This window comes from Lissotriton helveticus, chromosome 3_1 (genome assembly GCF_964261635.1).
Source record: "Lissotriton helveticus chromosome 3_1, aLisHel1.1, whole genome shotgun sequence".
In the NCBI taxonomy this organism is placed as follows: Eukaryota; Metazoa; Chordata; class Amphibia; order Caudata; family Salamandridae; genus Lissotriton; species Lissotriton helveticus.
Genome location: NC_136061.1, coordinates 725609696 through 725637587, shown reverse-complemented (window position 1 = coordinate 725637587; position 27892 = coordinate 725609696). Strand labels below are relative to the sequence as shown.

At 40.0% G+C, this 27892-nt stretch overlaps 1 protein-coding gene across 2 annotated transcripts in view; it reads right to left on the bottom strand.

Annotated features, from left to right (window-relative positions):
• Window positions 1-27892, bottom strand: part of SPON1 (spondin 1) — a 1249069-nt gene that overhangs the window by 162096 nt on the left and 1059081 nt on the right. For both annotated transcript variants that reach the window (XM_078680877.1, XM_078680876.1), the window contains exon 8: window positions 2218-2419. In XM_078680877.1, coding sequence (XP_078537003.1) covers window positions 2218-2419 — 202 coding nt within the window. The remainder of the gene's footprint in view (window positions 1-2217; window positions 2420-27892) is intronic.

Here is a 27892-nt window from a genome sequence, read left to right as displayed (position 1 = left end):
TTGACTGGCAAACCCATATTGTTTACCACAGTCGATAACTGGAACAGTCCAGGGATGTAGCAAAGATGCAGCGAGGTTCTTAATTTTGGTGACTCTACCCAGCATTACAAATCTATAATCTTCAAGCACATGGGGCAGCTCTTTATGGTGCACAGATCTGGGGTTTTAAAAATGCACCTGCCCTGATGGCGGTTGAAAATCAATTTATGCAATCATTGTCTACCCTTCCCATCAGTACTCCACTTGTTCCCTTTAGATAAGACACAGGGTTAAGATCAATTTCTGATAAGATAGGATTGAGGCCTATTTTTCTACTGGAGTAGAGTCTAGGTGACTCCAGAACTATCCTCCAATTGATAAGGCCTTGCGGAAATACCAGGCATTCCCAGGTCCCGTACTGTACTCAGGGTAAGATACATAAAAAATTGCCTTACTAAGTTAGGTGTGAAAGACTGTGGACTAGCCCAGCTGAGGCCAATGTGGTTTCTAAATCAATCATTCAGAGTAGTTACTGGCAATACAAACAATGAACCCTTTTTGGCACTCTTACTGTATTCTTTTGTGAACATAAAGAGGAGTATATGGTGGAAGACTTTTTGGACAAGATTGAAACAGTAAAAGCAAAGTTAATTTATCTGAAATTTCGACTAGGGATTCTGCCGCTCCACTCCTTTATGGCTAAATGGCTGCAAGACCCCAAAGAGGTCTTGTTCTGAAGCCACTGACATTGTGGACCATGTATTATTTTTTTTGTCTAGAAGTAGAAGGAAATGGATTCTTCCGCTGTGCTATATCTTGAGTATAAGGGATTATAGAGTAGTGATTAGAATCCGGAAAAGTGATACGAGGCAGTCTATAGTTTTTGCAGTTTCCCACCTTCTGTTGCCCATGTAGCCTATGAGTGCATGCATAGCTTCCCTTCTATAGGCCTGCATACTTGTCTTTCACATGTTCAATTCCCCTGTCTGTATCCTTACAGTTCCACCAAAAACTCTGTTATTGCCCTTGCACTGTTGTAGTGACACATGTAGCGGTATGTACTAATCTATTTACTGCACTAAAACTGAATCACTTTCATATTCTCTTAGACACTCTCCTTACAGTACTCTAATCATTCAGTCAGTACCCAAGTACGCATGCAGTGAAGTAGGCCTTAGGACATGGACTGCTTCAAACCCCTATGCACTATACATGCAGTCTTCTATCCACCTGCACACTTGTCTTTCACATCTTCAATTCTCCACTCTGTATCCTTGTTCCAGTGATGACTTTAGTGTGCAGATCTCTTGATATACCCCTGGTACATGTCAGAAGGATACTGTTCTCACATGAAAGTAATATACCAAAGAGTTATTCTACCTATCATTTAGTATTAGGCTTCCCAACAAATTCCAAGTGGGAGACTGTTGTTTGTCATAGTGGGAATTCTGTTCTTTTTTCTTTTCTTTGCCAAGAAAATTGTTCCCCACCCTAGGAGGGCAGAGTGACTACTTGAATAGTAAACAATCAGTGTCAGTTGATAATACTCTGTTTTTATATGTTTTGAAATGATCGATTACTAGGAATTTGAATGCTAATAATGACTCCTTTTTAAAAGGATTCTGATTTATTAGTTCAAATAAATAATATATATTGATTTTGTATATTAGAGTAAATATATTTTATTACTCTCCCTTTATACTTATTGAAATAAGAACTTACTAAAAGAGCAACAGAATGCATAAAGAGCCTTTCAAATTAATTGCACATATTTTATTGATTGCAATGCTTTTTATGTATGAATAAAGTATTTGAATTGAATTGAAATTATAAATCCAATAGTATTACATAAGAAGGAACATTAGGTCAAGATAAATGCTCTGATATCTTTTGACCACAGGAAATGTGATTGATTGCTAGAAATGGAGAAAAATAGGAACATGTTGAAGTAAATGGTTTTAGAGTTAAGGAGGTTGGAGGAGGAAGGAGCAGAGCTGAAAGAGAGATAGAGAGAAATAAATATTGAGAGTGAGAGAAAGAAAACATGGAAAAAATAAGCACATTTTACAATACACAATAAATGGGACAAAAGTGAATGACAATGATAATTTGTAAGCTAAATCAGGATGAGCCAGCTCTTACATGATGCCCAACAGGAGTATTTACATGCATATTTACATGCATAGGAAATACTATTGCCATGTTCATTATACTCATCAGAAAATCAGAAAGAGGTACCTCATAGGAGATGCCACTGTCCGTGCCTGCATCCCATGGAATCAGATCTTGAACCACTCTCTGAACCCAACCACATTCTTTTGTGCACAAGTCCTCTGCAGACAACCCAACATTCCAGTCTGGGCTGGGGCCGAGCATGGTGAGGAAAGACATCAGATGATGGGTCTTATCAACTGAAAACTCAGCTGAGGGAGCTGCTCTCCTACAAGGGAAAAAAAGAGGGGCAAGAACAGAATTGAAAACAAAATAAAATAAAATCTAAATCTCAGAAAACAGTGAACATTTCAAAGAAAAGAATTAGTGCCTAATTTAGATCTTGGAGGATGGGTTACTCATTCACAATGACGACGGATCTCCCATCCACCGAAATATAAATCCCATTATATGCTATGGGATTTAGATTTCAGCGGACAGGATAATCGTCACAGACGTGACAGAGGAACCCGTCCAACAATATCTAAATCAGGCCATTAATGGATTATGTATTGTACACATATCACACCTAATGCTGATGGCGCTGTTTTGCAAGTTAGCAAACCAATTTTCATTGGCTCTCTCTCTACCTACTGTGGACCTTACTCATGCTTTATAGAAACCTTTCTGCTTTCCCGATGTACTGGAGGTGAACTTTGTGCTGGGGACTTTGGATACTGTTGTAATTTTTGAGGGGGTTCTGCAGAATGTATGTCTTTAAGAGTGAATTTGGAGTGCAGTCCACTATGTGTAGCTTTTCTAACAGGAAGTTGAAGCAATAAGGACACTAGTTAGAGGTTTATCTACCACTTTTTCAATTCAGCAACGAGTGGACCTCCTTGCTGATAAAGGAGAAATTGCCACTGCAGAGGCATGTGTTGATGAATTAACTATATGAGCGGAGATTGTTATTTTTGCTCTATCACCCATTGGGAAATGTCTAAGTACTAACACTTTAAGGAAAAGAACAGAATTACAATATCTCTTGTGATATTTATGCAAACAACATTTTCTGAGATCTACAATTAATAAGTCTGTAGAAAAATCTGGAAACCAGATGCAGTAGTAATGCTAATGATGATGTTTCGGATGGTTAAATGGGAATTTGAATAGGTCAGCAGCAGCAGTTAATCAGCAGGGTGGTTCAAGAAGATGTTAAAGTAGACAATGATTTGACAATTCAAGAAATAGCCCCAAGCCATCAAAGGTGTGTAACAAGATGCCACAGATCTGTTGGGTTTCTAACCAACCCATGTTGGTGGTATTAGTATTGTTTATAAAAAGGTGACTATTTATTTGGAGTGGGAAGTTGCCTATCTTAAGGAATGATAGCACTACCCATCAGGGTGAATCCCAAAAGATAATACACTAACCTGAGCTCAGCACCCTGGTAGCCATGGCACAGAGCAGAAAGGCCAAACTTAGGGCAATGTGTAAAGTATTTGTGCAGTGCCGAAACAGTAATAAAGTTAAAAAAAACAATCAATAAGATACCAACCCGAATTAGAAAAACAGAATACATTTTAATATAAAATTGATACCACAACTGCAAAAATCCAACTTTAGATATGATATGACTATTTAAAGATTTCGGTGAAAACAGCACAAAAAAGCACTTCAATGTCAATGGTAGTCTATGGACGCAGCAAACCAGGATCTAGGCGCAATTTCAGGCTGACTGCGATGGAGCACAGGCCAGCTACACAAAGCAGGTTTGTCCTCGCCAAAGATTTTAGCTTCTGAATTAGTTATTTAGTGGAGCTCAAAATCCTCCAGCGAGGCATGCCTGAAGCTGCATTTGAGGAAGGTGTGTCTTCACTGCAAGGGCTGCCTGATGGCTCCGGAGGTCTTGGAAGCGAAAAATGTTTTAAGCTCCTACTTTTCAGGGTTTCTGGAGCAGCGTCTCTGGGTCACGTCTGAAGGCTCCCAAGACCACCAGGATAGTACCAGGGGGCACAAACTCACTCTAGCAGCAGCTACAAGCAGAGTCCAGTAAAGGTCCAGTTTTCACTGGTCACTTAAAAAAAAAGCCTTTTGCAGCATTTTGTATCCATGTAGCCTCACAGGAGTTCAGCCAACCAACCTTTGGAATCCACTTCTCGGTCATATGAACAAGTGGCACAGACATTCTGCCCTTGATGGGAGCTTGTGTTCCAATCAGGAGTGTATTTTATAAAATGAATAGTCTGCTACTCCTACACTAAACATAACTGGGTTTGGGCCAGCTCCCCTTCCAATGGGACAGAGTCAAGTTGACTACCATGCGTCAGGAGATCAAAGAGTTTCCCCGTTCCAAGCCTCACCTTACACTACACTTTGAATGGGACGGTCTCACCTCTGTCCGCTTGAACTTAAGTTCCTGGAACCTCATCCACTGCCCTTTCTGAGCTTGTAGGATCACATAGCCCCCACACCCATCCGATCATGTCACTGTACCTAAGTAACTTTCTGCTCAGGGACCAGTTTTTGGACCTCATTAAAGTCAAACACTGGCTGGGATTCTGCTGGCCTGCCTATGTAAATTAGCTGTCAGGTGCTTCAGGCAGGGAAAAGCTAATTTTCTAAAAGTTACTTTTCTCACATATGTATTCCAAATATAACATCAGCAATAAATTGGAATTGTGAAAAATATGGAAATAAGACATTGAATGACCATTTTAGCTGTTTCCTGTCCAAAAGTACAGATTTAAACCTATAATCAGAGATTTTCCAGGACCCAACTACAGCCCTTCCAGTGAAAGTAGCTTTTGAGGGCTAGTCCCCAAAGGAAAATCCCAACTTTAATTCCACACATACGTTTAAAAATCAGCCCCACTACCTTGTGGGCAGTAAAGTGTACTTAGGGGTGGTATATTAATATTTACAATCAGGGTTTCCTACCAGTCAAAAAGGGTTATTTTGACAGGGTTGAAAGCAGGTGTTAGGCTGCTGCAGTTAGGCCACACATGGGAAGCCTAAACCAATTTTACAGTTCAACCCTGTGGATGTCACAAAAGGTGCTGCAGTTAACAGGTGACATTTAACTGTGAGGCCCTGGGTGCATTTTCTACACCACATACCAGGGATTTATGGGCAAGTTAAATATGTAAGTCAGGGTAAGACAATTGCCCCATGTGAAAGGGTCCGCGCAGGCACTTTACTTCTGTTCAGCAGGGATAAAGTGCACAGAGTTTTAAAGTCCAACAAAAATAGAATACAGAAAAAAAGGCAAAACATCTGGGGTGACCATACAGAATAGGCCGATTAGCTACATTGTTATGCGACAGTCTAAATAGAATGGGCAAATTTAACAGAAGGACCTCAAAGGCAACATATTAAGACTACATTTGAGACATTTATTGCTATGGGACCAGTGAAGACAAACAGTAAATGTGTGCAAATCCCTTAGGCATGGTAGAACTCATGCTAGACTGTACTGTACACCTTTGGAACTATTTTTTGTGAGACAAAACAATAAAAGAATGAATGAAAAGTACATTTGAAAAACCTAAAATGAACCAAGATTGTGCCTTTTTGTTATCTTGTTTTAGAAGCAAACTACACATTCTTTACATGAAGAATAGTGAAGATGTACCATGCCGAAGATATTTACTTATCATAACTGTGTCAAAGCATACAGAAATCAAGGTTGGAAAAAATGTAAAAAAGGGCAGCTCTTTTTAGATTTACTCTTCCTGTGAAACTAGCTAGATTTTAGATGACATACGAGAAACAATTTTGACAACAAAAACAACAGGATAACAACAACAGAAATCACGAATATTATGTATTCTTATTAATATGCAGGTGTTGTACTACTGTTATCGCCAGCAGTTAGAACAAAGGTGTTGTACTATTGTTATCGCCAGCAGTTAGAACAAAGGTGTTGTACTACTGTTATCGTCAGCAGTTAGAACAATTGTTTTTACCAAGTGCTTTCTGAACTCAAATTTTGTACTGGAACTATTATCACAGTCTTTATTTTAGTTTATATATTTTTGCAGTTTGATAGAGCGTGAACCACACGACATTGGACAGCATAGAGCTTTCCAAAGAAGGTTGCAAAAGTGTATAATAATGCTCAAAGGCACGATTAAAAATGTAAAATGTGTACAATTAAACACAGTATTCTCTTAATATTAGGGATCAGATCGATGCCTGGGGAAATTCTTTAGGAAAGAGGAGGGACTGGAGAGAGAGTTAAGAGTGTCTATTTGCTGAGATCAAGTTGCAGATAAGAGTCATTTTAAGAATGTATGCTTTACTCCTGTCCTTTCTTCCAAGATTTTAATCATGGAACCGTGATCGACCATGGCACGTGATAATAACAGGTCCAGAACAAGCATTTGCACTGCAAAATAGGTCTCACATTTGCGACAGTTTAAGCTACTAGCATTGTATTTAGATGCTTTTATAATTAACACATAAATTAAAGGCATTGTCATTTATAATGCCAAATAGCTCCAACGCTTGTAAATGCGAGTGATTACATGTCACAGAAGCGGCCACCACTGTACCGGGCTGCTTGGAAAGTGAAAATGCGCATGGTGCGCTGAATGTTGCAGGAAAGCATGTCGTGCCTGCAGTAGGAGAAACTAATTAAACAAAATAGTTCTTACAGACTAAATAAGATATACTGTGTAACAACAGAAGTAAAAGGGCCAGTCCTCATGGGAAGATACAAATGAAGACACGGTAGTATTAAGGAGGGACTAACAAGCCTATTAACGAATCAGAAGCCAGCATTTACAAAGGGCAATGACACAAGCCAATTAAAAATGTGGGCAAAGCTTCAAATCCATACTTGAATACAGCATGCCTCGCAGAGCAGTGCATGAGGTGCCCAGGCTCGACCTATAAATGAAATGGAATGATTCCCATTTTTCTAAAACGTGGAAAGCTTCATCCACTTTTCCAACATAGTGATGTCTGTGCTGTAGGCTGATCTAAAATCAAAGCTGACTGGAAGCAACCAAAAAGGTTATTTTCATCCATTCATTGTTACAACTGCTTCTCCCCACACGTCAACAGCCATTATGCTAGGATAGGAAAGTTAGAAACAGAGTAGAAATTATTAAGGCCAACTGGAGATGCTATATGTATTACTTGAGTAACCTGTCTAATTTTCTGAAAATAGGGCATGGCTGAAGTCTGGATGGTCTGAAAATACAATAAAATAATTTTTTGGGGTGTCCCCATGCCCACAGATTATTTAGATCTTGTATCCAGAAATATGTGACTGCTTGATGGTGTGAAAGAGAGTTCAGATAATTTTATTTTGTCCCCAAGGAATTTGTCAAATATCACTTCCCAGCCCAGCCTGCATGACAATTGAAGTTCTAATCTGCTTCCGAGCATGCATGTGGAAGCATATCAATCTGGCTGAAGTAGTAAACGCATGCTTTAGCCTGGCATAGGTTTTAAGTTGGTGCAAAGAAACCTTACAGTCTGAATGGCATTGGTGTTGTGTGGCTCTATGTTGCATAATTATTTGTCTAAATGCAAATGGTGCACCTTTACTTATTTTGCTGAATCTATCTTTGGCTGAACATACTACCGTCAGAGAATCTACACTGTACAGTATTTCTACTACTGAATCAATCTTGTATATCTATATAACATTTCTAATCACTTACTTGTCTAGCCTCCTTCAAGAGCACCTTGACTGTTCCATTCCATCGCACTAACACTTGACTGCTTTTATAACTCAATTTGAGATATTTTTATTCTGTTGCCATCTGACTAATTAACTGTCTGCAGTAAATTTCAAATAATTTGTATTCATTTTTTTCTCTTTCCTCTGGTACATGGGCAGAACATGAAGGGGGAAGATTTTTAACAAACTGTACTCTTTCCCTTTCAAATCTGAAAACTTAATTCCACTCAAGAATTATTTGAAAGAAGTTGGTAACATTTGTCATAAAATGGAGAGTGGAAATATATGTCACCATATATGTCAGAAGTATGCTCGGGTTCTTCACACTCTTCAGGAGCAGTTTAGAAAAAACCAATGGCTTTACTTTAGTCAAAAGAGCAAAAATTATGTGGAACCTTCTCCTAATTTCCAACTGAAAATGGAGGATCTCATGGAAAATATCAAAAAACATTTAAATCCTTTGTGGTCAAGACAAGTGCTGCTCTACAAAGAATTAAAGATAAATTGAGCTCTCATAAAAAGAGAATATCTGCCATTGAGCGAAGTTTGAACGATGTTGAAGACTTCATAATGAATGTGTCCCATATGGCGAAAGAAATTAAGTAGCTTAAACAGTTGACAGAGGACTTGGAAAAATTGAAGCAGGATAAATATTTTTCATCTGTATGGTGACAAGAAGGCCTGAATAGGATTTCCTTTCTGCAAAAGATCATTCTTTCGATTGTACAGTTAGAAGGTCATGGTCCACTCAGTGTCCAAGAAGCTTGGGCCCAAGGTTTTCTTCTACATCCTACACAAGACCTAGAGGTATCAACATTCTCCTCTTTCAATTCACTGATCTAAATGATGTCCTCACAGCAGCAAGGAAAATTACAAATTTGCAATGGTCAGGCAATAAAATGTTGCTCATGCAGGACATCAACACTTACTTATGTTACTTTTGCAACTCAAGACGATGAATGCTGAGTATGATCTTGTGCATCCTTGTTGGTTCAAGGTTACTTACTCGGACCCACCCCTTCCACCTGGGAAGACTCCTGGTGGCCAGCTGCTCTGGGATCCCCCCCCCCCCACCTGACGGACCCAGCACACAACCTTGGCATCATATTACCTAACAATGAAGCAATGAATCAATGTAGTTTCCTTAGCCTGCTTCCACACAATCTGCCTACTCTGAAAGACTTTCAGATGGATCCCCACAGAAACCAGAAGGACTGTCACCTACGCACTCGTCACCAGCAGACTCCACTACTGCAACGCACTGTGCACCGACATCACCCAGAAACAGCTAAAAAAATGACAGAATGTCTAAAATGCCACTTCCAGACTGGTTCTCGACATTCCCCCCCCCACAGCCACATCACGCATCACCTCGGACTACTTCACTGCCTCTCAGAGTCACTTTCAAGATCCTCACTCACGCCTACAAAGCCCTACATGACGAAGTTCCAGCATACCTGAATCAACACCTCACATTGCACGTGCAGGTCAGACTACTCGAATCCTCCCAACTTACACTCACCTCCATCCCCAGGATCCACAAGACGAGAACCGGAGGAAGGTTTCTTTCCTACCTTTCTGCCAAGACATGAAACACCCTGCCCCTGCACCTCAGGCAATCAGCGTTGCTGACCCAATTCAGGAAGGAGCCAAAGACCAGGCTCTTCAAATGATCTTCCACCCGGTCCAACCAATAGCCCCCTCTCCCAGAACATTTAGACCCCCCACGTGTGAGTAGCCAAGCTTTAGAAGCCCTTAATTGATTGAGTATTCTAGGATCCCAATCACCTTAGTGACTTCATTTGGCAGCACAGACTTGAAAATATTGAATTCGGACCCAATGTTTTTCCATGATTGATTGGCTTTTTTATAGTTCATTAATGTTCAATATAGATACCACCGGTCTTCTTTCATTCTTCGTATCCTTTTATTCGTCAGATTGTGAGGTCTTGTGGCCTATTTTATATTTAGTAGTTGGGTTTTTATCGTATATGAACTCCCCTTTGTTGTCTATTCCCTGATGTTCCCATACCTAAAAAAGCGTTTACAAATATTATTTGAAAAAGATCCCTATTGGATGTCTGGTGGATGGTTAACTCAGACCTTAGAGAGTTTTCCTTTTACTCAGCTACCCAAACTAGAATTGACCACTTGTTCGTAAGTAATAATATCCGTCAACATTTGGTCAATTCAGATATTGGCTCATTTTTAACACTGGCTCATTAACTAGTTTGTTGGGATTTAGATATTCTTCAGAATAATACGAAAACCTCTTGATGGAGATTTAATAATTCTTTGCTGACTGATCAGACCTTCATAATCATATATAAAGGCTGTCAAAAAAAATTATGAACTAACAATACAGATGTTTCATCTTAAAACTATATTTGGGATGCCTGAAAGCATACCCTAGAAGTTTTCTAATTAGCAATGATTCTTCAAAGAGGAAGAAAACTAAAAAAGAATCATTGTCCATTCTAGATAACATAAGAAATGACAACACATTTATTACACTTCAAACAAATAATAGGGACAATTTAGATGAGTTAATGATGGACAAAATACAATCTAATAAATCTACAACCCTAAAAAGCATACCGTTTTCTTCTTAAGATTATTGCTAGATATTATGGAGGGAAGAATAAAGCTGAATCCTTGTTAGCTAATTATTTAACATTTAGGAAGGTCTATTGTGAATGACAAGGACATTACTGCCTGTTTTGTATATTACCTCCAGAACATATACTCTCGTGAAACATATGCTTTTGAGAAATGTATTAATACTTATTTTAATGAGCCTGGATAGAGAGCCATAGGGAAAATTCACATATCTTCTCAAGAGGATTTATTTAAAAATAAAGAACTGTGCTCTGCACTTAAAAAGCTCTAAACAAATAAAGCACTTAGGGCCAGATGTAGGTAGGGTTTTACCGGTCGGTAACGGCCGAATTCGGCCGTTACCGACCGGTATTTGGCATTTGATATGTAGGGGCAGGTAAACAGGGAAAATCGGTAATTTTACAGGTTCGGTAAATATACCGGTCGGTAAATTTACCGACCGGAATATTTACCGAATCGGTAAAATTGATATGTAGGTGGGACTCTTCTGAGTCCCACAAGGCCTACAAAATCGGTATTTTACCATCAAATTGTATTTGATGTTAAAATACCGATTCAGGTGTGCATGCACATGTGTGCATGCACACCTGTGCCATATGACAGGCAGACCTGCACTTAGGGCAGGTCTGCCTGCCATATGGCCCCCGAACCTTTTTTGGGGGTGCTAGAGGGTGTCAAAGTGACACCCCCTGCACCCTTGTCAAAATCGGTATTTACCGAATCGGTAAATACCGACCGGTAATGCCCCATTCATTCCTATGGGCTTCAAAGCCCATAGGAATGAATGGAGCATTACCGGTCGGTATTTACCGAATCGGTAAATACCGTTTTTTAACGATTCGGTAAATGGAACATCTGGATGTTCCTACATACCCCCACTTCTTATTTACCGATTCTTAATTACCGAATCGGTAAAATTCGGTAATTAAGAATCGGTAAATAAGTTTTACCTACATCTGGCCCTAGGTCCACATAGTTTTAGAGTTGATTTTTACCTACATTTTTCAAGACTTATTTTCCCTATGGTCTCTAAAGTAATGAATCATTTCTCTTCTATGCATTCAACTGAAGAATTTTTTTAGAAGCTATGCTATGTATTATCCCTAAATAAGATATAGGTCTATCGCTTTGTCAAAACTATATACGTGTTTCTCTCATCAGTACCAATTGTAAGATATTTGTTAAGGCCTTGACTTTGAAATTAGATAGTCAATTGTCTGAATTTATTAGATAAGAACAATCTGATTTTGGTAAAAGCAGAAACACAGCAGAGAACTCCCAAATGTTTATAAATATTATTAACAAAGCTTGCACAAACACTTTACACATTGCCTATTTAGATAATACTGACTGCTCTGTGCCAAGCTACCAGTGAATGAGCACAGATTATCTTTAAGTGTGCATGGCTAAGAGAGAAGTGTGTAATGCAGCCACCTGTGTCTCTTTATTAGCACTCGGGCCGAGCATGCAGCCATCTACAAAAAGACACAACCACTTGTTTTTCTTTTCATTTAACAATCAAGGATGGATCCTAATAAAGAAAAGTATTGTGGTTGGTGAGAAGAAACATGGGGGCATATTAGCAATGAATTGCGATATTTATGGCAAAACGCGCTTAGCGCGTTTTTTTTATCGCTGCCTATCGCTGGATATGTTAGTGGAGAAAACATGCTGAAGCAACGTTTTTCTCCATTATGCTAAAATATCCAGCATGAATATCGCTGGAAATCCAGCTATATTCATGCATGAACGCCAATGGGGGCTTAGCCTGACAATCCACCTCCCATTGAATACACAGGTAAGTCATCCTATTAGCAGGCGTTAGATTCTAGCGATAATTGCGCTTAGCGCAACTTTTGTTATTGCTAAGCCTGCGTTGCTAATAGGCGATAGCAGTTTGGGTATGCCCACTTTGCATGTCATTAGCGATGAATATCGCTGACATGCAAAGCGGGGCCCAAACCGGTCGCTATCGGCTAAAAGCTGTCACTAACTGCTTTTAGCGACAGCTTGCTGATAGGGTAATAAAAAAATTGCCGCTTTAGCAGGAAAATGTCCCGCTAAAGCAGCGATATTGCCCTTGCTAATATGCCCAATAGAGTCGAAGCAACACGGAGGGGCAGCAGAGTCATGAAGCCCATCGGTAGGAGAAAGCAGGAGTGCTGGTCAGAAGCAACACGAGGGCGCAGGTAGGGGGAAGCCCCGTGGAGGATGCTGGGAGGGCAGCATATGGGGAGGGAGCAATGTATTGAGGGGGAAAAAAGCAAACAGAAGAAAGAGAAAACAAGATGGAGCTGGGGGAGAAGCAGATGGGCAAGAAAGCAATGGAATAGCTGGTGAGAAAAGCACACAAGTACGAGCACATTATGGATGGCAGTGGGTGAGAAACACATGGAGGAGAGAGATCAACACGAGCATGGTAGAGGGGGGAAGTGCAAGGGGAGACAGCTGGAAAACATATGCACTCTTGTGGAATACTTATCCAAAAAGGAGAAAATATTGCCTGAAAAATTAGCACTGGAAGGACACAATGCATCCATGCACCAAGGAAAAGACAAACACAAGAAGATGAAGTAAAATTCAAACAAGGTAACACATTAAAAACAAGCAAGTATGTGTGAATACAGAGCAAACCAACAGCAAACAGTTTCAAGGATCTAAAGCCACTGCAAGCTGATATCTCTTTTTGCAAGCCGAGTGTTTGTGCTTTCTGGTAGGTGAGCATTGAAAGAGGATTTTGAAACAGCTAAAGTCTATAACAAATAAAGGAAGCTTTTTAAATAGGCTTCTGTTTTGCTTCAGCACTGATGCAGGTTAAAACTTTTGCAGGGCATGAATTTGCTCTTAAAGATTAAGCCATAAAACTTACTGTGTGTGAATTTATCTTACTTTTCTTAGTAGCAATCATCACAAAAATGAAACTATTTATCCCCCAATATATTTATTTTCTACGGTAAATAGCTTTCTTAAGCACCTTAAATAACTGTGACATGGTTTAACCATCAGAGATGATATAGCATTCTATGAGCAGTAGGATTCTATTGAAATACAGCCCTAGTCTTCATTTCAAGATTTCATTCATCCGTCTTGCAGTGAGAGTGCTACACCACTATTTATACGAATTTTGAAAAACAAATTGCATTGAAGATGTTATGTCACAGTGAGATATAAAATATGCCTGGAAGAAATAGTGTGAGGCATTTGAGCAGCTCTGGAAACTGTGATACTGTACTTGATTTGTTAGTTTTATCCACTGCCAGACTTGGCTCCCAAAGCAGTCCTGGCATATTTTGCTATAACAAAACCCAGTACGTTGTGAAGCTAGCAAGCACCACTACAAGGGGTGTTTGGGGAGAGTCTCCCGCCCCTAGAAATTTGAGGAAAAATGGCAAAAATAGTGAATTCTACAACACATTTACATTATTTATTCAATTGAATTAGCATTGAAAGCATAGCAATTGATGACCTTAGAGTGCACCAGGATACACCAATCTTTGTTGGGTCCCTTCAATGATTCCCTCACTATCAACCTCCAACAGTGCCCCTCATCTCTCCACAGCCCCTCTCTCACATGTATTTCATTTGCTTTATAGTGCCTCTCGTACCAGTATAGGGTGTTGAAGCACTTTACATCTCACACACGTAGAGACAATGAATGTAAATCAGTGTATAGAAAATGTACATATGACAAAGGGCTTTAATAGGTGTTGGATTCACGTTATTGATACTGGTAGGCATTTTTTTAAGAGTGCTCAGTCTGGAGAAACACAAACTCAGGATTTAAATTGTAACAAAGTGGTTAGGGTTGGCTTTACCAGGGGCCATGGTCTAGCACCACGGCAAGATGGCGGCTTTGATTTGAGCTCCGCTCGGACGCGGAGCTCTTAAGCCTATTTCAGCCTCTATTTCTACATTTCCTCCAAACGGATGAAGGAATTTGGATACTGAGTGGTCGAGGCGGCTCGCCGAGCTCTTTTGACCGCATTTTGTGCAGCGGACGGACCGGAGGCGGCGGAGGCAATTTCTTCATGTTCTGACGGGAGCAGCCGCCATTTTGTATCGTCGCCGCTCGCTAGAATCTCGTCGCACTTCTCCTCAGGTAACCGGCGCCCAGCAAGTCTTTCAAACGCTCGGCAATGTGACTCATTTTTTTTAATGTTCTACTCTTGCTTTCATCACCATTCCTTGCTGCATCCTCACTTCACTTCAGGAATATTTCCAATTTTGCTCTTATGTGAGGGTCTATTCAACCTATTGACTCACCACCATTACTCATTGCATCCTCACAGAATGTGACCTCGCATCTGGAATATTTTTGCTATTATGTGAAGGTATATTCAACATATTGGTTCACTTAGGCAGAAGTTGCTTCTATAAAATATGGATGTCCTTTTCTGAACTATTACATCAGGTTCTACATTATCTTGCATAGAGTTTCTCATGTCAATGATGTTTTGGAATGCTGTTATATAGGTATTTACATACATGGTGATAACTACTATCTTTTTCTAGTCATATTCTCCTGCACCTATCGTTTTCTAAGCAGTTGATTTACTAAATGCTTACCAAGCTTGAATATGCGATGGTCTGTCACTGAAGAATGATACATAACTCTTAAGATGTGTTTTCCTTGAGCATATGGGCAGACTGAAATCTTTATTACATATCACCTCTTATTCTTCACATTATTCCTGAATGGCTACTGAAGCATCCATGGCTACAGGCACTAAACCTAAGAGAGCAAAGAATGATCCTCCTTCACCCATTTTATCTTCTAAAAACTCTGTTCTGGACACTATTTTATATGAGGTGAGGGGATTGAAATCCTTTATGTCTACGACAAATGAGAAACTTCAACAGATCGAGGACAGATGGATTAGTATGTGAACTAAAGTTCTGGACATGGAACAACGCATTAGTGATCTTCATGATGCATCTACTAAGATTCCTTTCTTGGAACAGGAAGTCCATCGTCTCAAGCTTCATACTGAGGACCTTGAAAATCGAAATTGATGCAATAACCTACGCCTTTATGGCCTACCAGAGAATATTGAAGGCACGAATATGCTTCTTTTCCTTAAGAAATTCTTATCAGAGCTATTGGAACTGCCTTCCGTGCCCTCTTTAAATATTCAACGCACTCATAGGCTAGGCCGTCTTCAACCAAACGCTACCAGACCTAGAGGAATCATTATGCTGTTTTTGGAATTTATAGACCTCATGCGTGTCCTCTCAGCAGCCAAAACAACGCGTCGCCTCATATGGTCCGTCCATACCGTCTACCTGTCACAAGATCTCTCCAACGCGACTAATGCACGAAGAAAGGAATTTTTGGCTCTCCGTCCTCAAATGAGACAATTAAATATTCGCTATGGCATTAGGCATCCATGCCTTTGTAAAATTACTCATTAGGGTTCCTCACACACTTTTGATGATCCTGCTAAATTGAGATCTTTTCTGCATAACTTGTCTCCGAATGCGGCTTCTGGTTCTTCACCTCATCGTTAATTTCTTGTATCTGTTTCTTCTCTCTGTCTTATGATGGCTGCTTTTAATTCTATTTCTTTAATCTCCCTCTCTGTCGTCTCATCTTCCGTCTGTGCAGTTGCGCCCCATGCGTCAGTCCTTGCTGTTCTTTCTTAGATATGGAGCTTTTTCCTTGATCTATCCCCTCTTTCTTCTATTTTTTCTTTTTTTTTCATTTCCTATTATTCAGTTTCTGTTTGTTTCTTTCTTTTAACTGTGTTTCAATTGTTGCATCTGTTAAATAGTGGTGTTTATCGTCTTATGATGTATTTTTTGTGTATGTATATTGGTATTGTGTGTTTTTATGTAACATTTTCCGTTTATAAATTTCTTATGGTGTGTGTTTTTTCTTGTAGCTGTATTCCTGGCGTATATCAACTCCATCTGTGTATTATCCTCCCACTCCTCCATTATGTGTAAGTTTGTCACGTGGAATGTTCGTGATCTTGGAAATCCAGTCAAAAGACAAAAGGTATTGTCTTATTTATCCAAGCTTGAATCTCAGATCTCTTTTCTTCAGGAAACCCAATGTACTGAGGCAGAGTCACTTAAGTTGAAAAGGCATTGGGTGGGTCAAGTTGTTTATTCTCCTACATCCAACAAAAAGAGGGGTGTTGCTATATTGTTTTATAAATCATTACCAGTACAAATTCTGTCTATGCAAAATGATGATGAAGGAAGCTGGGTAATGGCAAAGATTGTTGTCCAAAATAAAACTTTAGTTTTGCTAAATATTTATGGCCTTGTTAAACCAGACCATAAATTCTGGAATGACATCAAAATTTTACTTTCTTCAGTAGATTGTCCTAATTTTATTGTTGCTGGTGATTTTAACCCCTTTTCTGACAGGTTGTCTAAATGCAAAGTTAACCCAGATAAATCTCACAAAGCATTTCAATCGGCCATTGATTCTCGTTCATTGTATGATGTTTGGAAGACTTGTTACCCTGACTTACTTGAATATACTTTTTTCTCTAATGTGCATCACACTCGCTCTAGAATTGATTACATTCTAGTCAGTAAATCCCTGCTTCCTTCTATTTAAAATTCAGAAATTGGCTCTATTTTTATTTCTGACCATGCACCCGTTCATCCTGTACTAGGCCTTTCACTCACCTTCCCCAATTTAGTCGCTGGAAACATAATACTTTTGTATTATCAGATACTGTTTTTATCAAAGAAGCTTCCACTTTTATTAATGAATTTTTTAGCTTCAATCACCCCTTGGACACTTCTGTTCCTAACACCTGGGATGCCTTCAAGGCCTCTTTTCGTGCTTTTACCATTTCATATGTCTCGGAAAAAAAGAAAATCACGAGGAAAAAATATAAAGATCAATTACAACATCTTAAAGAATTAGAACATACATATTTTACATCTAAATCTCCTGCCAACCTTCATGAATTGATTAAGGCAAAATCTGACCTCAACAAATTGGAAACAATTGAAGCCTGTAATATTCTGCTAAAAAATTAAATCTAAATATCATGGTGGCCAAAATAAAGCAGGTAAGATGTTAGCCAATTATTTGAAAATTAAATCTGAACGCAAAAATATTGGTCCCATTCTCAATGAATCTACCAAAAAACTGGTCTCATTAGATGAAGATATTGCTGAGGTCTTTCATGAATGTTACAGATCTCTCTATTCTGATGACACGTTTCTCACTAATCAAAATTTAGATACCTTTTTCTCAGGTCTTCCTCCCCCCACCTTCCCTGCCTGATGAATTTAACCCCTTGGCTGTGGCGGTAATTCCGACGCAGCGCTAGGGGGGGGCTTTCCCATGCTCGTGACAGAACCGCTCCGTCACGTGCCTCGGGTGCATTGTGCTTGTGACGGAGTGGTTCTGTCACGGCCCCGCCCGCTCAATAGAATGTGCCGCGCAGGGGCGGCGGGCGGGCTGTGACGGAACCATCCCGTCACAAGCACAGCGCGTCCGAGGCTGGTGACGGAGTGGTTCCGTCACCAGCATGGAAGGTGTTAATGCATTATAGAGAGAGATCACATCTCAAGAGACAATTAATGCTATTAAATCTTTAAAGAAGTCAAAAGCCCCAGGACCTGATGGTCTACCTGCTGAATTTTATACCATCTTTACCTCCATTTTTGTTCCCAAACTTTTGGCACTTTTTAATTCTTTTATTGCAGATGCCAAAGCGTCTGGCTCTTTTATGGATGCCTTAATCATTATAATTCCTAAACCAGAAAAAGACCACTCCTATTGTAAAAATGTCCGCCTTATATCCTTAATAAATGATGATTGCATAATGTTTGCCAAAATTCTTGCATCTCGACTTGAAAATAATATTCCCTTATTAGTTAAAACTGACCATATTGGCTTTGTGAATGGTAGGTTAGCATCAGATAATGCTCGAATGTTTGCCAATATTATTTCATATGGTAAAAAATACAAATCTCCTCTTGCTGCCCTGTCTTTAGATGCTGAAAAGGCCTTTGACCGTATTAATTGGCAATTTATGTTTGAAACTCTTAAATGGTTTGGTTTTGGGCCTTCTTTTATTTCTTATATTAAATTACTGTATTCATGTCCTCGAGTTAGTATTTTTGTTAATAATCACTTTTCCAATTTTTTTTATCTTTCTAGAGGTACAAGGCAGGGATGTCCGCTTTCCCCTTTGATATTTGTCTTATGCCTTGAACCTTTCCTGTAGCATATCCGTGTTAATTCACAGATTGCTTGTTTTAATTTTAATTCTATAGAAACTCAAATATCTGCATATGCAGACGATATATTGATTTATATGTCAAATCCCATTGCCTCCCCCCACATTTTTTGGATGAAGTTCGACTATACTCCAGTATTTCTGGTTATAAGATAAACCTTTCAAAAACAGAAGTTTTACCTTTAAATTCCATATGCTACTGATTTATGTTTAATGATACTAATTTTGCCTGGTGTCCTTCAAAAATTAAATATTTTGGTATTTGGTTTTCTTCATCTCTGCCTGCCACAATTAGATACACGTTTCATGCTTTACTAACTAAATTCCAATCACTCCTTCTCACTTGGTCCCCTTTATACCTTTCCTGGTGGGGTAGGTTAGATACAATTAAAATGATGATTGTACCTTATGTTCTATACACATTATCTGTGTTACCTATTCGGATTCCCATTTCCTATTTTTCTCAAATTAACTCCACTTGTATAAAATTTCTGTGGAACAAGAAACATTCACAAATTGCTCTTATTAGACTTATTCGTCCCAAGAGTGAGGGTGGTGTACGTTTTCCAAACTTTAAAGCCTACCACTCAGCTTTTTTGATTAAGCAATCCTTTGCTTTATCCTATGATTTTGTTGATATCCCTATTCCCAGATGGATTACTTTTGAACGCTCCTTACTAAAAGACTTTTCTTTTCAGAATGTAATTTTTATGTCTAACAGCACTTTCATGTCCAATAATCCTATTTTAAAATACTCCCAGAGTCTAGTATATAACACATTTCCTAATGGTTTCACTCCATTTCAATGTTTTTTATCCTCTCCAATCTGGTATAACAAATTTCTTAAATATAAAGGTGAATCATTCTATTACAAATACTGGAAGGAGAAGGGAATTATTTTTGTGCACCAATTATTTCCCCAAAATTCTGTTATTCCCTTTCATGCCCTACAAGTTCAGTATCAATTACCTGATTCTTGCATCAAGGAATATACCATAATTTTTAATGCCTTACAGTCACAATTAACCACTTTTGGCCTTCCTGTTGATTCACCATCTCTTACCCCTATCACTCCTTTCTATCTCTTATTTCCAACACATAGACCTAAAGCTGCTCTTGTTTATAGGCTATTGTTATTAAATGTTACTGAAAGACCCAAATCCCCTATTGAAATTGCGTGGGAAACTGATTTATCAGTTTCTTTTTCTGTTATGACTTTGGATAAACTGTGGTCTAAGTTATTTAAAGTTTCTGCTGCTGCTCGAATTACCCAATCTTTGTATTTTATTTACAACAGATCTGTTATTACTCCTGTTTGTATTTCTAAATTTTCACCACTCTCCTCTCCATTATGCTGGTCATGTTCTCATGATACGGGCACATTGAAACATCTACTTTATGAGTGCTCAAATGTTTTATCCTTTTGGAAATCTGTTTGGACAATTTGCATGACTATTTTTAAATGTGATCTTATATTATCATTAAGAAATGTTTTTCTAGGTTCTTCTTCACCAGATGTTACTGATTCATCTTCTATATCCATGTTATTTGACCTTTTTATTGCATTATCCTTTAAAGTTATCTTATCATCCTGGAAAGACAACTCTAAAATTTCTTCATTAACTTGGTGGAATGTTATTTGTGATGAGCCCAGAATTGCTAATTTTTCCTCCCTTTCCCTGTCTCAAAAAATTAAATCTGATCTCCTTTGGCTACCTTTTACAACATATCTCTCTACTCATACTCCCGTATACTGATTCTCTTCTTTTCTCCATATTCTTCTCTTATACAATTTTAGATTTTTCTTTCTCTTCTTTCTCTTTTTCTTTCTTTTCTATCTCTCTTCTCTCTCCTCTTCTTTTTCTTCCTTTCTTTTTTCCAATGTTAAATTTATATTACACCATTATGTTATTTGCTTTGTATATTTTGTAATATTTTGTGTATATTTTGATTGTTTCTCCCCTTTTTTTTTGCTTTTTTTGTTGTTCCTGTTTTTTTTTGTCTTATGTACTTGAAAAATCAATAACAACTTCTCAAACAAAAAAATGGTTGGCTTTACTAATAAGAATTTGTTTCTACCAAAACAAACCCTTTTTATTGACATTAGGATTATGAAAGAGTGGGAAAAAAACATAACTTTCTAACCTGTACCATGCAGTTTGCATTCAGCTCTTTGATGGCCGTTTATAGCTCAATGCTAGACTGCGATTGCAGCTTATGAACGCCACAGGAACAAAAGGATCTCTGTGATAAAAGAAGTAACCCACTAAGATATGTACATAAAATACAGTTCTGTGATCTGTGTGCTACACATTCTTTACAGCAGGCACATTATTTCTCTGAGCTACCTTAGATGAGTCAAAACTGCCTGTAGACAAAACTCGGTCTCTCTCCGGCGGAAGATTAATCACCAGAGAAAGCTTGACACTTTTATTGTTGCTAAAAACTGCTGGACATACAAAGTACTTGGCAGCAGGTGCTTTTAAAACCATAGCATATGTCAAGGCACATGGTTGCTGGAAAGGAAATTGAGTGGGGAGTGGATTATGCTGGCCTGCTGATATTGTTACAGGGACTGAAATAACAGCACAACTGCAAAAAAGATCCCCATTAAAAAAACAGCCTTCTGAGGAAATGCTTGATGCCCAGTATGGCCAGTCCAGACTTGTTTTTTATCCGATTCTAGTTGAAAATGCGTTACCTGCAAGGATCTGATCGAAGTCACACACTAATAATCAAACACAAAAAGAAGCTTTTCAGCAGTATTTTACTTATCGCTAGAAATATAATCATTGTTTTTAAAGGCTACGTTTGAGATCTCACAAATTAGAAATAAATCTCTTAATTCTAGATAGATTTTGATATAGTGATTTTGAATGTAGTCATCCCAGATCGTTTATCGTGATGTAAGCACATAGTTACATAGTTGTTGTCCTAATGTATTGTCCAATTCATGGCATTCCTCTAGAAGTCCCAAAGCACAACTTGATCCTCACAACAGATCGGATCCTGCATGAGAAGTGCATATATATATTGCACTGGGGTGGAAAAAACAAAAGGTTAAAGTGGCGTTAAAATTGGGAAAAATGTAACTTATATCTCACTCCTCAAATGCAAAACAAAACCCACTAAATTCCACTAGCTACAGTTTACTTAGCTAACTGTAACTTCTGCCCTGTCAAACTCTGCTTATGACCTCACATTTTACATGCACAGTGTGGGGCAATCGACCCCCACCCCAGATTCTTCCTTTTTAACATTGTTTTTTTTCTTGACCACATAAAGGCTCTAATGAGAGTACCGCAGGACCGGCAGGCCACTGTTTTATATTAACACAGGGGTCCTGTTCGAGCCCCTCCTCCAAAATGGGGAGGTGGTCAGAGTTGTCCTACCTAAGCCCTTAGTATAGTATTGTAATTTATTTTTAAGGACTCAGATACCGAGCCCCAGAGTTCTGTTATGGCAGCTGCATAATTGTCCGTGCGAAAAAATTCATTTTTGGATCCTCTATTGTTTTTCTGCCCCCTCCCATTACCCCTTGACACATCACATCGAAACGTTCCAATAAGGAGCTAAAGTAGATAATATTTTTGGGTGGAAATGTTTGTGAGAACTTGTCAAACGGCTCCAAAGTTATTAGTGAAACAGAAAAAACTCTTACTGTGGGAGATCTGATCTAACAATAACTGCACAGTGGCAATGCTCCATATGACGCCTACCCCCCTAATTGCTTAGTCTTCTGGTGGCAAACTAGGCATTGGATAAGAGATGATAATTAGATACAATGGTTGCAGAGTGGCATCAAGTATGGCTTTCAGGTTTGAGCTTCCTTTCTCATTTTATTGAAAATCTCTGACAGATTTTGCTTTCCACAACTTATGATTATGCAGCATAATTATTTTACACAATCATGCGTTGTCCAATCAGAGCTGCAACATGAGTTTAGCACATAAGGACTCTTTTGTCTCACAGCTTGTAGTTTTCAGAACATAAGAAATGATTAGATTTCTTTTGTCCCTGAGTTCCTTGTGACTTAGGCAAAGTCTTTGTAAATCACAAGCTTGCTCCTATTGAATGGAAGGTAAGTAGGGACCTAAACATTCAGCGACTTTCTGAGTGTTGTTACTTTTTAAAGATGGTAATAGAGTAACTTTAGTTTTTGAAAGCAATCTTTTCCTGTTGACCTGATCATGAGCTGAGAAGTAGAAGTAGAATTTCCAGTCTGAGTCTTGGAGCAAATGCTATTCATCATGGCTCCTCTTTAATTGATTTCCAAGTTAATTGAATCGGTATAATCTGTATGTGTTAGACCTGGCACCCTCAGTATGGTTTCTCCTGACTTTGGCCTTCGGACCTCCTGTTTTTGATTACTTCGTTTTTGCTGGCTTTAGGACTTTGGGCATTTTACCACTGCTAACTAGTGATAAAGTGAATGTGATTTCTGATTTAAGTATTGTAGCATTGGTTTACACATTAGCATATTTAAGCTATTTATTAGTCCCTAGTAAAGTACACAACATGTGCTATGGGCCTGTAAATTAAATGCTGCTAGTGGGCCTGCAGCATGATTGTGCCACCCACTTCAGTAGCCCTTTAAACATGTCTCAAGCATGCCATTGCAGAACCTGTGTCTATAGTTTTAAACGGGCATGTCGACCTGGTAAGTTAACCCACTTGTCAGGCCCAAACCTTTTTTTTTAATACCCAAAGGACACCCATAAGGTAGGCCTTGGACAGCCTAGGGGTAGGGCGCAGTGTATCTAAAATGTAGGACATGTACTTTTAAGTTTTATATGTTCCAGTCGTGAAAGACTCTTAAATGTGTTTTTCACTACTGCAAAGATTCTCTCTCCCATAGGTTAACATTGGGATCACATTATTACATCTTATAAGTAATTTCCAATTGGGAAAGAATGGTGACTCTGGAATCACAATTCAAAATCACAACTTATGGTGAAATTAGATTTTCAATTGTAATTCTGAAAATGACACTTGTAGAAATTTGCCATTTCGTTACCGTAGCCATTTCGTGCCTGTCTCTGAATAAACGTCTAGGGTGAGTGAGAGCTGCGTTTTGTGCATTCCCTCTAGACAGCCACACACAAAGAGAGCTTAGGTGTGACTGATGGGCTATCCACATCCTGATGAGCCATGATGGGCTATGCTGAGCAGAATGGGCAGAAGGAGCTGGCACTGTGTCTTGTCCACATACAAAGGCCTGCATACATCTCTTTAGTGAGTTTGGAGCCAAGGCAGGAAGGGCAGGGACTCTGCACTTTAAATGCCTCTCTTTGAAGTTTCCCCCACTTCAAAGGCACAACTGTATAAGTACTGGACCTCTGACACCATCAACTCAGTACACTTCTTGACCTGTGGATACTCTGCTAGGAAGAAGGACTGCTGTGCTGCTAAAAGGACTGTCACTCTGCTTAACTCTGCTAGACACATGCTCTTTTGTGCTGATCTGCTGCCTGTTGCCCTTCTTGCCAGGGAGTGAGAACCTGCATCTCTCCAACCCAGAAACAAAGTGACTCCAATGGCTTGCTGACTTGCCTCCTGTTTGAAGTCTCAGGGACATCAAAGACTTGCATCTTACCTGCCTAAAGCAGCTGGACTCAGCCATCTGAGAGTCTTGCCCTGCCAAGTGGTGCCAATCCAGTCCTGGGCCCTTGTAAGTCAGTATAAAGTGCTACAACTGCCAAATATATGCATCACCGCCCTTGTGTTGCTCCGAACCAGCGCATCTCCATCGACACAACACATTGCTGCTGCTGCTAGTATCAAGTATGTGCATCTCCATCGCTCCGATACATCACTGTAGCTGCGAAGATCGAGGACATTGCATCGCAGTTGTTGTGGTGCATCAACTCACCTCCCGATGCATCTCTGACGTTGCAGAGCTCGGAGACGATCCATCCATCCATGACATTTCATCTCCTTTGCTCATCTCATCCTCGACATTGACGCAACCACAATCCAGGGTACTATTTCAGTGGGCCAAGACTGGTCCCTGTATCCGACCTGTGTTCCATCACGGTCAGCCTAAACTTTTGGATTTGACCCAGTCTAGCCCGACCAGATATCCTGGTTGGCCTATTAATGTATAAAGCACTACATTTCGGTTTAATCTTTAAAAATTCTTATCTCTGGTTTTACTAATTGGAGTTTTGACATTTTGGTCTTGTTATGTTCAATAAATTAACCTCCATTTTTCCAAGTAGGTGTGGTATCTTTTTGTGCGCTGTTGTTTCTGCTTCACTGTTTGAAGTGTTGCACAATTACTTTACACATTGCCTTTTAATTTAATCCTGACTGCTCTGTGCCAAGCTACCAGAGGGTGAGCACACATTAATTTATGTTATGTACCTGACTTACCCTGACAATGATTGTGGTTGCTGCTTGGACAGTGTAAATACCTCTGCCAACCCGAAACCCAATTTCTTACATTGGTGATCAGCAGTGAGGATTGGACTAATGTTTTTGCTGTGCCTTACAGTCACTGGGTGTACACCATCAATCCATACAAAAGACCACTTGAACTCTTTTGATTTCTCCCTGATTGACATTTTGAATTTGTTCCGAAAATAATTTCTCTGACTGGAGGTTGTACATCTGCACCTGCATTGCAAAAATGGACTTTGAGCAGGCCAACCTGAAGGCGCATACAGTGTTCCAGCTCAAAGATTTCCGCAAGAGAATTGGGCTTCCTGCAAAGTGCTCCACCAGGAAGGTGGAGCTGCAAAAGGTGCTGAGGGCTTTGGCAGAAGCTTGTGCTGCTTTGAATGCAATCCCAGAGAAGGATGAGGAGCTGGATGAGGGGGAAGATTTGAACCAAGACTCACAGGAGAGTCCAGAACTGCTGTCAGTGGAGGGGGGGGCAACATCATACCAGGATTAGTGATTCCATCCCACCCAGGAGCAGTTTGTCATCCAGAGACCTAAACCTAGAGGAGATGGAGGACAGAAAGGAGGAGTGAAAATGTAAATTGGAACTGACTAAGTTAAAATTGAAGAAGAAGAGTGACTTAAGAGATGAAAACGCTGGCCATGGAAACAGAGCAAACGAAACTGGCCATGGAGGAGGGCCTTGCTTTGGAGTGTTTGACTCATGAAAGGAGTCTCAAGGAACTGGACATCAGAACTATGCAAGTAGAGGCCAATGGTGGCAGCAATTCATCGTCCCTTCTGGAGACAAGAGGATCCCTATTCCAAAGGGTCTGGTGCCTGACGATGTGGTGGGAGATTACATAGATAAATGGTTTGAGGTTTTTGTAATTGTCCAGCATATGCATAAGATCCCTGCGGGGGATTAGGAAGCTAGTCTGTGGAGGCAAATCCCTAGTGAGGGGACACCCTAATGGCCCTAGATGTGGATGAGATGAGGTACCCCCACTAAGAAGGACGGATCAGGAAGCTTGGTTTGACACCAGAGAAGTATAAGCAAAAGTTCACAGATAGTCATAAGCTATTCCAACAGACCTGCGTGGATTTTGTTGATTCTTTCTGCAAGAAACTGGATGGTTGGGTGAAGGGCAATGAAATAAAAGATGATCAAGAGTTGTATAACTTGGTTGCACAGGATCACAAGTTCAGTCTATGGTTTGTAGGTCTGCGCCAACACCTTGTTGACAGTAAGCTCAATGACCCTAGGGAACTTGCTAAGGAGGCGGACCACTTGGCCAGCACCAGGGTCCACTGGAAAGTATCTGGGGGGATCATCAGAAGAGTGGGCAGGGTCCTCGCCAGAAGTAGGAGGAGAAAAGAAAATTAAGGAGTTCTCTAAAGGACCCCAAAATAGTTCTTTAGTCAGGACTCCCATCAATTTACTGAGAAGAAAATGAAATGGTTTTCTAAAAAGTACGTCTGCAGGGAAGGTACCCATTAAGTACTGTGAATGCCAATAGGAAGCACAATTCAAGGGAGATGCCAAGTGTCCCAAGCTGGCACAGTCCCCTCCCGCGGTGGGCAGTCACTGGGGATGGCCAGTGTAGCACTTGTGGAGGAGATTGTGCTAGTTAGTTTGAGATACAAAGTAGGGATTAGCCTAGAGTCCCTGGGTAACAGAGAGATGGCGCAGAAAGCCCATATGCCTACTAATACTGGGAAGTACAGGTAATGGGTCACCATTAATGGATAGAGGGTGGATGCTATTAAAAGACACTGGAGCCAGTATGACAAGCATCAGGTGTCACCTGGCATCCTCAGAGCTAGTTGTCCCTAATGTTACCCATCATGATGTTGCAGCTGACAACCGTGAGAGTCACTATCCAGTGGCTCTGGTTCTCTTTAAAAATTGGGGGGATCTGAGGTTCCTTGAGGGTAGCTGTGAATATGTCCATGCCTGAGGATTGTCTGCTTAGCAATGACCATGAGCATACTGCCTGGGAGGAGGTGGAGCTCAGGTCAAACTTGAAGATGTAAGGGTTGTCTGAGTTGGTGTGCCTGACCACATGGTCCATGGCAGCCTGAGAGGGTAGTCAAGAGAACTTGGTACCTGGAAGAATGGCCCAGGTGCCTGCAAAAAGAGGAAGTGTAAGGGGCACATGAAACCTCCTCCTGAAACTTCCAGGGTCCAAGGGGAGGCTGACCCTGAGGGGGACGCTTCAATACTACATGGGATGATGTGGCAAACAGTGGAACCTGCCTGAGCTGTCCAGATTGGCTGCAGGGAGGTGGGTCCCACCAGGGAGGAATTCTGCTAACCACACAAATGGAAAGGAAGGGGTAGGAGGAATGTAAGTCCCACTTTGACCTCCTAGAATGCCATAAATACACAACAAAGAAGTAGGATTCTTGAAACTGGATCACTGAAAACTATCAGGGTCCCGGGGAGAGTACCCAGGTGTGTAAAACTGCCCTCACACAGCAAGCTGTGTCATGCTTCATCATGGGGCTGCTAACATACCTCCGTGCTCGACAACGCTGGAGGTGGAGCAATAGGGACGGTGAAGAAAATACAACATATAAAGAGAATACAGAAACTGGTATCAAAAAATGTGAATAAAGGTGCAGAAGTAGTGATATAAAACTGGATCAAAGGATGTCCTCAGTCCAAATTTAATTATGGACTCCCTTGCCCAGAGCAAAAGAAGAAGGTAAAAAATGTGACCAGTGGATGAAGGTATGGTGAGCTATAATGGATCAGCTACCCCTCCACTCTGCAAGCAAATGTCGACATGTTTCAGCCGAATCAAAGATTTAATTAATCATTACCCCGGCTTTCTTCAAGACTTCA